General features: G+C 48.7%; 1 protein-coding gene across 12 annotated transcripts in view; it reads left to right on the forward strand.

Moving 5' to 3' along the window:
* The window catches only part of Dnm2 (dynamin 2), a 165,511-nt gene that overhangs the window by 24,630 nt on the left and 125,080 nt on the right, over window positions 1–15,801 (forward strand). For 11 of the 12 annotated variants that reach the window (XM_051196787.1, XM_051196794.1, XM_051196791.1 and 8 more), the window contains exons 2-3: window positions 8,129–8,202; window positions 15,498–15,647. In XM_051196787.1, coding sequence (XP_051052744.1) covers window positions 8,129–8,202; window positions 15,498–15,647 — 224 coding nt within the window. The remainder of the gene's footprint in view (window positions 1–8,128; window positions 8,203–15,497; window positions 15,648–15,801) is intronic. The other variant, XM_051196795.1, reaches the window with a different exon arrangement.

Raw genomic sequence — 15,801 nt, forward strand, 5'->3', positions numbered from 1 at the left:
TTGTTTTGTTTTGTTTTGTGACAAAGTCTCATGTAGCCCAGGTTAGAGTCACTAACACTAATCCTGCCTCCTGAGTACTAGAATTTCATACATGTACCCCCACTCTCCATTTTCTCATTGTTTCTTTTTGAGGCAGGGTTGGCCTAGAGCTTACTATGTAGCTGAGGATGACCTTGAACCCCAGATCCATCTGCCACCAATGAGTGCTGGGATCACTTGAGGGCCACCACACTCAGGGAAACAGATATTCTGAATCCATGGATGACCTCCATCAAGCCACCTGCCTCTGTGCAGAAAGATACAAACAGATGGAACTTTCTGGTATAGCTGGTGCTGGGACTTAGTGGTTGCCTGAGGTTCACAAATCCCTGGCTCCATCCACAGGCCAGGCATAGTGGTGCAAACCTATGATCCCAGCACTGATAGAGGCAGGAAGATCATACTCAGCTACAAAGAGGCTTCAGAGTCAACCTTGGCTACATGACAAAGAAAACAAACATCAAACAACAACAACAAAAGAATTCCTAAATATGTCACAGGTTTCCTCATTGTTCCACCCTGGAGGGCACCTGGCCCTGGACTGCTTCTCAGAATAGCCACCAAAGTTGGCTTAGCCCATTCTCTGCTTGTTGGACATTTAGGCCATTAATGGCTTTCTCATGGACAGGTGTTGCCATCTGTCCTTGTTAACTCTTAATGTAGGCAATGACTGTCTTTCACTGTGGAGTCTACCCTGTGTCAGTGTGGTGATGGGTATAGGGCCCCAGAGACAGAGAGACCCATCTCCTACCTGTCCTGGAGATGTTCCTGTTCCAGCTGGAGCTGGTCATTTGATAAGTAGATGAACCAAAAAGTACAAACTAGTAATAACATCCCTGTGAGGAAAATGAAAACAGGCAGTGCAAGGCGGGTGTGGAGACATCTCAGCTAAACCCCCAATGTGCAGAGAAAGCCAGAGTTTGTCATAAGAAAGGTCACTGTGAGGATGAACAAAGGTCCTGAGGCGGAGATGTGCTGCACTTCTCCCAGGATCCTTCACTATGGACCCAGCTAGAGGGAGTAAGTGAAGGAGGGAGGGAGGGAGGGAGGGAGTGAGTGAGTGTGTGTGTGTGTGTGTGTGTGTGTGTGTGTGTGTGTGTGTGTGTGATTGTTGAGTAATGATAGGGCCTCTGAGGCCCTTGGAGAACATATGGCAGCCCCCCAAAATTATAATTGGAGCAGTGATTACAGGTTACTCCAAGTTTACTTTTCCTATGTAAGATGAATGCTGTCATGTGTGTGGGTGTGCATGCCAGAAACTGATATTAGATATCTCTTGCTATATTGTTTTCCACCATGTTTTTTGACACTAGAGTCTTTTGCTGAACCTGCAGGTTATCAATTCAGGTTAGAGCCCCATGAGCCAGGGATCTTCTGTCTCCACCTCCCAAGTGCTGGGAATGTATGTGTGCATCATTGTTTGTCTTGTAGGTGCTGGAGACCCACACCTGGGTCCTTCCTCAAGGTCATGTGCTAGACATGTTACTGACCAAGCCATCTCCCTAGCACCAAGAATGCTGTATTTTTGGATACTATGGCAAGAACTTTGTAACTGTGACTCTCCTCTGAGGCAAGTGCTTTTGTGCCTACTTAATCAATGAAGAAAGTGAGGCAGTAAGAGGTTACTCAACTCGCCAGATTGTCCAGAAAGGTTCTAGAAGTAATCCAAGGACTGGGTTACATCTGGGCCTTGAAAAGTTTCAGAGCTATAGGCATTAAGTCACCCTATTTCCTGCTTTTGCTACTTGCCCAGGCTGGCCCTCAGATATGACCACATGTAGGTGACACTGGGCCTAACTGCCAAGGGTGGGGCTGATCTGGGTCCTCTGGATTCCTAGCTAGGGAGGGACTGCTGAGCAGAAGCTAGTGAGCAGCAGCAGGCCTGAGCTCAGTCTCCCGGTCTGTGAGATGGCTGAGTCAGCCCTTCATCCCACCCTGATGTACCTGTTGTGTGCCCAATCCTGGGTGGGGAGAGAGAGCTAAGTTTGGGTCCAACCATGGTGTGGCTGCTGCTGGGATGGGAGCATAGTAGACGGGTAGGGAGATAGGGAGGGTAGGTGGGAGTGGTCAGTCAGGTCTGGGAGGGCAGCAGGAAGAGGGCTCTAGGCAAGTAGACATGGGGCCTGGCCTGTGACAGGGGAACATGGAGGTCTGTGTTGACAGCAAGAGGTAGGAATTGATACGAGCAGGTTGTGCAGAGTTTGGTGGGCCATAGGAAGGTGGGAGTCTGAAAGACACCCCTCCCCCCAGGCCTTAATCAGCTTGCTGAGGAATAGAAGGTAGATATGATCTAGCATGACCTCTAATCTAGTAGCTTCAGGCTTTGAGGTTTTGGGAATAAGGGGTCTTCACCCAGGGCCTTTACCTCTATGGAGTGATGGTGATTGCTGGTCCAACCTTTCCTGCTTGTATCTGGCTTCCCTTCCCTAGAAGACCTGGAGATCCAGCCTTCAGCTGTTGGTTTACACATCTGTCCCCACCCTCTTCACTCTCAGGGTGAAGCCAAGCTCTATTCTACAGAAGAAAGTAAACAAACCTGCCATTGTGTTACTTCCCTGTCTACACCTAGGAGCCCTTGTTATCTTCCTGGGAACCATAAGGCTTAGAGCCCATGCAGCATGCTCCTAGGGGGAGAGGCTTTTCTCAAAGTCCCTGTCACTAGTCCTGTAGACAGGGGATGACTTTCTATCCCATAGGTAACCGAGCTACTACCCAGAGAAGGCCCAGTACAGTCCACAGAGACACCAGCTGAGCCCAAGAGCCTGTGGGCCTTCTTTTTCAACACACATAGAATTATATAGCTGCCGTTTGTGAGGCTGGGTTCAGGCTGCTGTTGACCTGACCAAGTTAAGTGCAGCTCTGCTCTGTTACAGGATTGACTTCCTGCTCTCCATCTGAGGTTGAGCTGGCTGGAGTGGGAACGATGAGCTGAAGCTATAACTTCTGACCATTGCTAGGTGGGCTGTTTCCCAGGGAAGGATTTCCTGGCCGAAGGAACAACCCCTGCCAAGGCCAAGGGTTCAGAGGGCCCACCGAGGGACATACATAGTCTGGAGACTAGGGACTAGATTGGCAGCTATGAGTGGGCACACACTTGTGTGTGGGCAGCGGCTTTCTGGAGGTCATTGTTTAGAAATATATGTGTGGTTGAGGTTGGCTTGTGACTCAGTCAGTAGAGTGCTGGCCTAGAATGTACAAAGCCTTAGGGTCCATTGGTACCACATTAACTAGGTATGCTAGTGCACACTTGTAATCCCAGTATTTGTGAGGTAGAAACTGTTACGAGTATTTTTTTCCTGCTGCCACCGGTCCCACAGCCAGCCTGGTCACATTGCTGCGCCAGCCCCAAATAATACACAGAGAGACACTGTATTTGATATAATGCTGTTGGCCAGTTACTTTTTTCTTATTGGCTAGCTCTGTCTTAATTATTAACCCATTTCTATTAATCTAAGTGTTTCCACGTGGTCTCATCTTACCAGAGAGTAGGCCCGGACCTCTGTTCTCCCCAGTCTCTCCATGTTGACTCCTCCCTACTACTCCCTCGAATCCTCCTTGTCTCTTAGCCCCGCCTATCTTGCTTTCCTATTGGCCATCAGTGCTTTATTCATTAACAAGTATGAGAAACATATTTACAGAATGACATCTCCCATCAAGAGACAGGAATTTAGGAGTTCAAGATCATCCTCTGCTATGTAGAGCTTGAGGGCAGCCTGGTCTATAAGAGTCCCTGTGCCCCCCCCCAAAAAAAAAGAAAGAAAGAAAAGAAAAAAGAAAGTAAGGAAACAGGAGAGAACAGCTCCACTTGGCAATGAGAAATGATGGCATACTTTACACTAACCTGACCATGTGTACCAGGCACAGAAAAGTGGAGCCTGGTCTGGGGAACTGATCCTATGCTTACTTATGGAGGTGTGGGTATCTCTGAGCTGAAGTCATCCCCATCCCTCACAGTTGGCAAAGTTTTACTGACCAGAAAACCCAGACCTGAGAGTGAACCCAAGTCACATAGCAGAGCTGGCTCAGTGGGAAACTAGAATGCTAGGGCAGCTAGGGTACACAGGAAGTGTCATAGCAACAGCAAAGAAAGGACTCAGGCCTTGGGAAGCGGGTGGCCTGGGGAAGGGAGAACTAGATGAAGCTAGAGGCCATCTCTCTTGCCAGCTAAGGACAGTTGACATTTGTGGGAGAGCTGCTTAGGGGGCCTGCAGGATGTGTTCTATTGCTCTAACCAGGAAAGACTTTTTTCCCTAGATTATTTTTTTGTGTGTGAGTGTTTTACCTCCATGTGTGTCCATGTACTTACTACCTATGTGCCTGGTGCTTGAGGTCACAGAGGGTGTTGGATCCCCTGAGACTGGAGTTAGAGATGGCTGTGAGCCACCATGTAGGTGCTAGGAAATTAAACCAGGTCCTTTAGAAGAACAGCCAGTGCTCTTAGCCATGGAGTGTAAGGAGTACAGGTTTTTCCTGCCGGCCACCTAGTCTTGTCCCGCCGCTGCGCCAGCCCCAAATAATACACAGACTCTGTATTTGATATTATGCTGTTGGCCAGTTACTTGTTTCTTATAGGCTAGCTCTGTCTTAAGTATTAACCCATTTCTATGTATTTCCACGTGGTCTTACCAGCGAGAGGCGGCTCTATTCTCTCCAGACTCTCCATGTTGACTCCTCCTTTCTACTTCCTCTTCCTCCTTCTCTCCTATTCTAAGGTTAAAACCCTTGTTTTTATTTAGACAGAAAAGAGGAGATGATGGGAGATGCCATTATGTATATATGCTTCTCATACTGGTTAATGAATAAAGCACTGTTGGCCAATAGGAAAGCAAGATAGGAGGGACTAGGAGACAAGGAGGAAAGAGGAAGTAGTAAGGAGGAGCCAAGATGGAGAGTTGGGAGAAAGCAGTATGCCGGCCGGCTCCCCGGTAAGAGAAATACATAGATCAACAGAAATGGGTTAATACTTAAGACAGAGCTACCCAATAGAAACAAGTAACCGGCCAACAGAATTATATCTAATACAGAGTCTCTCTGCATTATTTGGGGCTGGCGGCGTGGCGGCAGGACAAGACCAGGCGGCGGGTGGGAAAACCCATACTTCTTACAATGGAGCTATTGCTCCAACTCCAGCAAACAGGAAGAACTCTAAAGCACATTTACTTACCTGTTTTGTGTATGGGAGGGAGGTGGTGTACTTGGCATGGCATGCAAGTGGACTTCCATGATGTGAAACCCAGGAATCAAACTCAGGCCTTCAGATTTGACAGCAGATACCTTTACCTCCTTGGCCATTTCACTGTCCCATGGAAATAATCTTGACTAGGCCTTTCTATACCAAACTCCCTGAGGGATTTAAGATGGGGGCTGCCCAGCCACATCGGCTGCTGTACGCTCAGTTCCAGGGCTTTTGGAAGCAGTGTTCACATTAGTTTTGGACTGCTAGCTCGCTCCCAGTCTGGCCTGTGACATCACTGGTCTCTTTCTCCGTGAACTCTGCCTTCGTTGTTGCCTTCCCTAATGGCCATCAAGTCTTCAGCCATTTCTTGTGAGAACTAGAGCTTGTCCTAAGCATCACACCTGACATCATATATGTCGCCATTTGAAACTCTCTGTCCCTTGCCTGGGAGAGGCTGATACCTGAGGCATAACCATTGTCCTAAGGGTGTTAGATGCCCCCAGTAGCCATTGTAACACATACCAGTGATTCCTGGTCCTGGAGACAGAGGGTGTGGCTCAGTAATAGAAACCCCCACTGAGAGGCTGCATTGTGGGGTAGGGGCTGAGATTCTGGGACCTGGTGGTCCAAGCCTTCGAATGGACCTCATGTGGTTCACTCTAAGTTGCTATTTTTGCTGATGCATTGCAGCCTTAGTCTCTGTATCCTGAAGTTTTGTGTGATGGGGAACTGAGCCATGTGGCAGGATCTTATCACTGTTAAGTCCTCTGCTCCTCACTTGTCACACCATAGTAGCTGTTCCACAATACCTATGATGTATTTAACTAAATTAATGAATTGATTTAGTTTGGGACTTTTGAGACAGGGTCTCAGCTGAGGCTGGTCCATAACTCACTATGTAGCCAGGTATGACCTTGAACACACTGACCATAACTTTTTTTTTTTTTACACAGGGTTTCTCTGTGTAAAAATAGTCCTGACTGTCTGGAACTCGCTTTGTAGACCAGGCTGGCCTCGAACTCACTGAGATTGAAGGCATGTGCCACCATCATCTGGCGACCATAACTATTTTTACAAAAGTCCCTTTGGAATCAGTACCCTGTGACATAGTCAGCAATGTTTGAGAACAGGTGATGGCTCCTCTTGGTGGTGCCCAGCCTTATGCTTTGCTGTAGTTCTTTTTTTTTTTTTTTTTTTTTTTTTTTGTAGCAAAACAAATCCTCTTTATTTGATCCACCCAGGAGGAAGTTCCTTGTGAGAAGATAAAAGGCTCTTTTTATGTGTCTGGCTTCCTGAGCCTCTGGATGGACTGTCGATATTGACTAGCCCCTGTTGCTGGGTTGTGGTGCTTTTGTTTAACTTACTCTGTGAAACACTTCACAGGTTACATTTTGTTTAGTGTGTGTGTGTGTATGTATGTATGTATGTATGTATGTATGTATGTATGTATGTATGTGCTCCTGTGTGTCATGGTCATGTGTGGTGGTCAGAAGCCCACCTGTGAGTTGGCGCTCTCATCATCCCAGTCCTAGGCATTAAATACAGTCAGCAGCCTGTCTTCCCCTCTCCTGTCTCTAATTCCTTCTGCTGCAGTGCTGGGGATGAGCCCATTAGCTTCCTGTGCTAGGCAGGTGCTGTGCTGCTGAGCCCTAGTTGATGTAGCTCAGGCTGGCCTGGCACCTGTGCTGTAGCCAAGGATGACCTTGACATTCTGATCCTTCTGCTGCTGAGTTCCCCTTCTCCTGAGCAGCATTCCCCACATGGCTCTTTGGAAGCCACGCAGCTCTAGTTCTTTTTGTGCTACATAAAGGACAGAATGTGGGGTCTCACACACACTATGTAAGGGTGCTGCCATCCTGTATTGCTCTGCAAAGTCTTTAGATCTGAATTGTTTTTCTGGATGGTCTCATGTAGCCGAGGTTGGCCTTGAGCTCTCTTTATAGCTGAGGCTGGTCATGAACTTTTGATTCTTCTGCCTCTGATGCCCTGCTGGTGACCTTTCCTAAGATTTAATGTAGATATAGTAAAACATACACTTGAAATGCACACCCTGATCTGATAACTTTTAAAAAACCACTGATTACCACACAAATCAGCACTGAGGATGTTTTGGCTACCCCCAGAAAGTCCCATCATGTGTCTTCCTGTCTGTTCCTCCAAAGAAAGCCTCTGCCCTGATCCTTTTCACAAGAGACAGCTCTGCCCGTTCAGATTCAGGTCCATCTATTACTGTCTTAGCCTGAGCCATGTGCCTGCAGGTGTGCTTGGGGTCTCCAGGACAGCTGCATTCATTTCTACCCAGACTAGGCAGACACACAGCTGTCCATTCGCCAGATAGAAAAGAACTGTGGGCCACCAGTCCTGTCACAGTGATGATGATGACCTAACTCAGGATGCTTTTGTCTCCCCATGTGCTGGTACAGGTATTAGCCATCATGCCCATTTCCTTCAGGGCTAGGAATCCAACCCAGAGCCTCCTGCATTGCTGGGCAAGCACTCTAGCAACTGGGCCACATCTCAGCCCTTGTTTTATCTGAGATAGCATCTTGCTGTATATTCCCGTCTGCCTGCCTCAGCCTTCAGTGTCCTGGGTTGCTGGTGGTTGGTTGTTTTTTAGCTCAGGTGGGCCTTGAACTTGATCCTCCCTCAGTCTCCTGGGCCTGTCTTTTTATCATGGGGAACACTGTCTGAATACAAAATCAAGAGGGCCTAGAGGAAGCGTTAGAGCTCCAAACAGCTCTGTCCACACATCTCTGAGTCCCCAGGCTCTTCATAGCCTGAGGGCTTGGGGGGGCAGTTGGGGTTGGTATGTTTGCTGAGGTTTGCATGAGACAGTTGCTCAGTGCCTGTGGTCACATTTCCTGCCTCTCTAGCAGGACTGTGAGTCACTTCTGCTGCTTTCTCTTCTCCCAGGGACTTCCTTCCTCGTGGATCAGGAATTGTCACCCGGAGGCCTCTCATTCTGCAGCTCATCTTTTCCAAAACAGGTATGAGAAATAGAAATTTCAAAAACAAAATACTAGAAAAAGTAAAAATAACATAAGTAAAGTAAGGGTTACAGAGGCAGTATAGTTGGCAGACAGCTTGCCTAACATGTGAGAAGGCCTGGTTCCATCCCCAGCATAGTATAAACCTGGCAGGGTGGTGTGTACACTCGTAATCCCAGCACCAGGGAGGTAGAGGATCAGAAGCTTTGTTCTGTCTGTCTTTGTTACATAGAGAGTTCAGGACCATCCTGGGCTGCATAAAAAAACTGTCTCTAAATAACAAGTAAGTACTACGTGGAGTCCATATCCATAACTGGATGAAAATGTGGACTTGGTTCCATGAGGATGCTGGGATCTAAGGAGGTTGTTTGGGTTTGCATTTGAAGGGCCCTCATGTACAGGGAAGCTGAAAAACAGCTCAGTGAACAACTTTGCTGGGAATTGAACCCAGTGTTCTTAACCTCTGAACCATCTCTTTGGTTCCCCCACACCCCCAGGGTTTCTCTGTGTCTCTGTGTAACAACCCTTGCTGACCTGGAACTCTCTTTGTAGACCGGTCCAGCCTTGAACTCACAGAGATCCACCTGCCTCTGCCTCCAGAGTGCTGGGATTAAAGGCGTGTGCATGGAGACTAGAAGACAACTTGGCAGGAGTTGATCCTGTCTTTCTGCCTTGTGGGTCCCTGGGATCCAGCTTAGGTTGTCAGGATGGTATCTTTACCTGCTGAGTCATCTTTCTGGCCCATTTACTGAGGCTTTATGCTTGCTATTGCAGGATTGTCTGGGGACAGTTTGTTAGGACAGCAGATCATTTGACCCCTACTTTGGAAGGCCATTGCTTTTGTCATAGAGGCTGCCACAAGTAGTGGTCCATTGAGCACTCACACTTTATTGCAGGGAAAAGGTACTGGGGAAGAAGGGAAGGTGACAGGGAGGGTGGGCCTTTAGGCCTCTGAGGATCTGACCTTGGAACTGCTGCTGACAGTCACTTTACCTGAGTCTAGTACTGGGGAATGCTCCTAAGGCTTTGCCTATGCTAGGCAAGTGCTCTGAGCTGCATCCCTAGCCTTAGTTGTTTGTTTGTTTGTTTGTTTGTTTGTTTAGAATTGCTAGCTCAGGCTGGTCTCCACTTATATCTGGGTATGATCCTGAGTTCGTGGCCTTCCTGCCTGCCAACTGCTGGGATTATAAGTATGCAGTATGTGCCTGCTTTTTATGCTAGGTGAGCACCCTACTGAGCTGTAGCCCCCGTCCCTCCAATTTTTTTTTTTTTTAACTTTATTTTGAGACAGAATCTTATTTTGTAAGCTAGGCAGGCTTTGAATTCATTGTCTTACAGATGAGCCTTAAACTTTTGCAGCCTTCTGGGTAGGTAGAACAGCATACCTCAAGTCCTGACTGGCATGTGTAGGGAAGAGGGGGTGCTGGTACCTACCAAACCTGGAGTGTGTGTCGGTTCCTTGCCTGCCAAAGCCTAATGGAAGCCTGAGGTTCTCTGGGTAGGATTGGGGAGAAGCCCATGAAAGGTACCGTTGAACTGGGGACACCTGCCCAGAACTGACCTTAATAAAAGATCAGATCAGCTCTTGACCTTCCTCCCTCTTGCTTGAGGGCACATCCCTGATGGAGCTGCTCTTGGGGACGCGACCAGGCACATGGGAGGAGGCTGGAGCAGAAATTAGACCACTTGGGGCAGGTGACTGTTGTGGAGATGGGGACACAGTTTGATTCTTTTGGGCTGGTGGACAGGTGTGTCTCTGGAGTGTTATGTCCTGTGTTCCCTAAGCTTAAATACCCCTGACCCTTTGCCTAATAGTCCCCTTGCTTCAGGTAGATGCTCATACTATGTAGGGTCTTAATGGGACATTGGAGAGGTAGCCTTTGTGTTTCCATTAGGGTGTGTTGTGTTGTCACCAGGCTGTCACCTCCCCACCCCTGGCCTAATAGATGCTACAGACAAGCATTTACTATACTCATCTATCTGAAGAGAGTGTAGCTGGGATGGTTAGAAAGCAGATCAGGCTTCAGTTATACTGTGGGTCAGGAGCCCTGGGAGCACATTCTAGGTCATAGCAATAGTGGGTGGTGAGCTGGGAGTGGAGGTGGAGAGGTAGGAGAGGGATAGGGGAGGCCTAGAGATCACAAATTCCTCACACTGATGCCTGGGACCCAAGCTGCAGAGCCAGGGATTTGGACAAAGCCATGTCCTTCCATTCCTCAGAGGCTGCTTCTCCTCCAAGGTTCAGGAATCTAAAGATTTGCCTTGTGAGATCAGACCAGGGTCTTCCCCTTTACAACTTCAGACACCCAAGTACCTTGTGGCTTCTTGTTCAGGCTGGTTTGCTGAGCCATGTCTAGTAGCTAATGCTGTTTAAAAATTACCTAAGACCATAGGTTCCCCAAAGCCTAATGGCCCATGAGTGAATTTTGCCCTCACCTAGAATCATCCTGCTAAACTCTGGGTGTGGGGGATGGGAGGGGAACCCTCCCATCCCCAACCTTCACCCTGACCTTGGTCTGTGATCACTGGGCCAGAAAAGAGAGTCTAGCGCCTACCAGAGCCCAGCCCCTCTTATTCCCCAGAGACAGCCATGCCTCCTCACTGTCCCAGAGACAGCCATGCCTCCTCACTGTCCCTCAAGCTCCATGTTCCCACCTCTGGCTCTCATTCACCATGTCACTTGTTTGATAAAACTGTATTTCTTGAGTCAAATTGAATTTTGTTTGAGACTGAATCTTGTGTAGACAACACTGGTCTTGAATTTGCTTATATCTGAAGCTAGCCTTGAACTCCTGATCCTCTTGGCTCTACCTCTCAGTACTGGGATTGCAGGCATGCCTCACCATGTCCAGCTGTGGTGCTGTGTTCTCAATGAGTCTCTTCCTCGCTGGAACAGGAGATAGGCTGAGGCAGTAGGATGCTAAATACTTTGCTATCCATTCTTGCCTGACACTGCTTGGGGCCTTTATCAGTGAGCTAAGGACTGGAAAGTGAGTGGAGCTAGTCACCATTACTCATTCCCTCCCCTAGGCTGTTTGGCCTTGGAGGCCCTTTTTTGAACCTGTGTCTACCATCTGTACTGGGCTGGTGGACGACCAAGGCCTGGGTGGCCATCGGTAGCAGACAAAAAACATACTTTAGGTTACTTCTGGGTCTAGAGGAAACAAAAAACAAAAAAACTGAACCTGGAACAGGTTTTGGGTCAAGTCAAGGGCTGGTTGGAATGACTGCTTCAGAGTAACAGTATATCTTAGACAGGAGACAGTCCTATTTAACCCTGAAGAAGCTGTAGGCTGAACAGGAACAGTAAATGTTGTGTGCTACCAATCCTGTCTAAGACTCTGAAGACTCCTGCATACACAAATTCTGTTGGTTGTTTTCTTGTTTATTTTTGAGGCAGAGAATCATGTAGCCTAGCCTCAAACTCATTGTGTAGCTGACAGTGACCTTGACCTCCTGATCTTCTGTCCCTGCCTCCCTAGTGCTGGGTTTACAGGGTTTAAATGTGGTGCTGGGCTCTCTCCCAACTGAGTTTTATCTCCACTCCTATGTTTTTAAATCTACTATTTTAAAGTGTGTGTGTGTGTGTGTGTGTGTGTGTGTGTGTGTGTGTTTGTACGTGTATGTGTGCATGCATACATGCGTGCATGTGTGTATGTATGTAGTATCTGTAGTATATTCAGAGGTGTTGGATTCTTTGGAACTAGAGTTACAGGTGTGAGCTGGCTGCTTGGTATGGGTGCTGAGAACCAAACTCTAAAGGAACTGCACTTACTCTTGACTGCTGAGACGGGAACTTAACTACCTCACCTAGGCTGCCTTCCATTGATCCAAATCCTCCAGGTTGACAGATCCTATTTGGTTGTTGGGTGATTCCAGGGGTCTTGAGTGTGTCTGAACCCCCAGGCATTCTTGTCAAGACATTCATGCCAAGATGGCTTTGCTTTTTGCCAGACTGTGGGTGAAGTCTCACTGCTTCCAACACCTACATACATGCTTAGAAAGCAGAACCAGGTGCTGGAGAATGTAGTGACTAACACCCAGCCCCTGTTTGTAGCCACATCCCAGGCAGGAAGGAGCTCTTTAAAAACTCCTTACCCATTTTGTTCCCTGGGCACATAGTGAGGCTGCTGTTGGGAAACCTCTGGCAAGAAGGCTGGCTGGCCTGGCAGGATTTGGAGTGTGGATGGCTGCTGGCTAGGCCCACTTTTGGTTTCTTCCCTTATCCCTGCTGTGCACCAGGCCCTGGGCTGGGGCCTGTGTTGTCATCCGAGAGCCCCTGGGAGAGCCTGGGTCACTGTGCAGGGCAGAACCAGGATAATCTACTGCTGCCAGTGGGTATGTGCTGCAGGGTTGGCCCAGGGACCAGAGAAACTGGCTTTGTCACTAAGGAACATTAAGACCCGGATTAGCAGAACTAGCAGTTATTTTGAGGTGTGGTCTGGTCTGCTGAGGGCCAGGCAGCTTGGCTTTAGGGCACCCAGCACACTCTTTGACTTAACATTTGAGCATGTGCTTTAGCAGGGAACTTTTTTGAGGCAGTCTCTCTTTGCCTTGGACTAGCTGATTAAGGCAGACTGACTGGCCACTGAGGCCTGTCTTTGCCTCCCTAGCACTGGGATTGCAAGCATGGACTACCACACCTGTCTTACTATCCTGAGTTCTGTGAATCAAATGCAAGCACTTCACCTACCGAGTCCTCCCTCGGCCTTGAGGTTCTTTTTAAGACAGAGCTTCACTGTGTAGCCTAGGCTGGCCTCTAACTCATGATTCTGCCTTTAACTAAACTGCTCCTGTAGGTGTGGGCTTTCCCAAAGAGCTTACAGCAGGCATTTATGTTAGGACCTGTCAAAAGTGCTGTGTAGTTTATATGAGTGGCATGCCCTCTCTGGATTCTCTTTTGTGTTGACACAAGAGAATGACAGAGCCCTCTACACCAGCATTTTCCACTTTGCACATTGGTGTCCTCTGCTGCCTAAGTGGTAGAGATAGATACTGCTTGCCACTGTTCCTATCCTCACAGATTTGGTTGGGGTGTCTGCTTTGCTGATGAAGGAGGCTGAGGCCCAGGTAGGCCCTCCAGGGCTGGTTAAGCTAACAACTGCAGCAAACACTGCACACCTGGGTGCTGCTGCTCCTGGCAGGTGCCAGCCCCATCAAAGTATTGCAGATGATGAAGGGTGACAGGCAGGGAAGGGGAGAAGGTGAGGAGCCAGGCCTGGTCCTGGTTCTGCTACCTTACCCTGCCACCATCTCACACTTGCTGACGGCCTTGATCCGGAAGAGAACTGAGGTACTGTGGGGGCTGGGTGACTGATCCATTTTTAGTGGCAGCTGCAGGAAGAGTGTTTCCGCTTGTCCCCTGGAAGGCCAGAGCAAGGCTGTCCTTGGGAATGGGACAGCTGACAGTGTGTCCCAGAGTCTCCTGACCACACCCTCACTCACCCTGCTCCTGGGTGGCCAGCACCGTGCTAGACACAAACCTGGTCCTGCTGAGGTTATTGGGTTTGGGAATCACTGTGACCTACTGAGTCCCAGTGTCACCTCTGAACTTGAGTCAGCTCTCATGTCCTCTTTGTATGTCTGTGTAGTAGGCATTGTGTTTGTATCTGCATGAGTGTGCACATGTGTGGTGATGTACAGAGACTAGAGAAGGAGGATGTCAGGATCCTCTTCATCTCTCTACCTGTTTCTTTGAGGCATGGTCCCTGGTGCTTGCCTTTGTTTATTTGTTTTGTTTTGTTTGAGACAGTATAATCTTGGCCTGCCTTAAACTCACAGAGATCCGCCTGCCTCTCTGCCTCCTGATGCTAGGACCAAGGTTGTGCACCACCATGCTGGAGCTTGTTTTGCTTTTGCTAGTCTGGAAACCAGCAAGCCCCAGTGAGCCTCCTCTCCCTCATGCCGTTTGGAGCTGGGGGTTGCAGGCATTTGTGAGGATGCCTGGTTGGTGTGTGGGTGCTGGGATCTGAATTACCATCCTCATACTTGCACAGCAAGGGCTCTTAACTTCCTAGTTGTCTCTGGCCACATGCATTGTTGTTCTTGAGACAGGGTCTCATGCAGCTCAGACTGGTCTCCTATTCCTGATTCCTCTGCCTCCACATCCCTGAAGCCAGGATGACAGGCCTTTGTTACCACACTGCTTGTTGCAGTGCTGAGGTCCCCAGGCTCCCTGCATGTCTGCTGAGGGTTCTGCCAGCTGAGCTGCTGGGCTAGCTCTACCTGTGGAGACTTCCCAGCCCAGGCCTCTGGTCCCATGCTCCCTGGAGCCAGGCTGGACTCAAACTCCGAGATCTGTCTGCCTCTGCCTCCCAAGTGCTGGGATTAAAGGCCTGTGCCACCAATGCCCGGCTGTTATCTTGGTTTTTATTCTCAGATTCTCCACACAGTGCTCATCCTGGCTGCTCCTGCAGGCGCCTCGATGCCCCACAGTGTCAGCTGGAATGTGTTCTTGCAGCCTTTGAGAATGAGAGTTGACACCACCTCAGCTTCTTACTTGGCAAATTCAGGCATCTGGACCCCAGCCCAGCATCTGATGACTACAGTCCAAGCACAGCACCTGCTTATCTTGTGTTTTGGCCTTCATCTCATTATCCTTCCTCAGCCCTTTAAGACCAGGGCTACAGGTGCATGCTGTGCTACTCAGTGCTTACCAGCATTCAGAAGACTGAGGCAATGGGATCTCAGCTGGCAGTCCATCCTGGACCATGCAGTGAGCTACAGATTAGCCTGGGACCAAATCCCTTTATCAAAAAGAAAAAAAAGGTCTGCCGTTAAAGGGTTTGTCACAAAGTCTGAGGACCTAGGTGTTGGGGTACACACTTGCAACCCCAGCCCAGAAGTGGTAGAGGAGGAAGGGTTGCTACAGTTCCATGGCCTGTCAGTCTAGCCCAGTTGATGAACTTTAGGCACCATTTCAGAGCCACTGTCTCAAAAAGTAAGGTGGAGAGCAGTAGAAGAAGGGTCACCTGAGGCTAATCCCTGGCCACCTCAAGCATACATACAAACAGAATGTAAAAAGAATAAGCCAGGCCTGGTGGTATACACCTTTAATCCCAGCAAAGACAGACAAATATCTGAATTCAAGGCCAGAAATACATAGTGAGACTGTCTCAAAATATAAATCAAGCTGATAAAATGAAAGAAAGAACAAATGCTGTGTTCCTCAGGCTTCTGTAAGTACTGAAGTGGTTTCATTTCTTCTTCTGCCTGGCAGACTGCATGTTCTTGTGCATCCTCTCCCAGTACACCACCCCTCTTTCTCACCTTGAATGTCTGTCTTCCCATGTCAGAATATGCAGAGTTTTTGCACTGCAAGTCCAAGAAGTTTACAGACTTTGATGAAGTCCGTCAAGAGATCGAAGCAGAGACAGACCGGGTAACGGGGACCAACAAAGGCATCTCCCCGGTGCCCATCAACCTGCGGGTCTATTCACCACATGGTAGGTAGCTTGGGCAGGGATGGAGGGAAACTGGTGTAGTCTTCCTGTCTAGTAGGATCTTCCCACTTCCCGAGCATCTGAGAAAATCATCGTGGACTAGGAAGATTTGGGAGGGGTAGTCAAGAGTGGGTATAGGCACATGCCTCTAACCTCG

The sequence above is a fragment of the Phodopus roborovskii genome, unplaced genomic scaffold, assembly GCF_943737965.1.
Source record: "Phodopus roborovskii unplaced genomic scaffold, PHOROB, whole genome shotgun sequence".
Classification (NCBI taxonomy): Eukaryota; Metazoa; Chordata; class Mammalia; order Rodentia; family Cricetidae; genus Phodopus; species Phodopus roborovskii.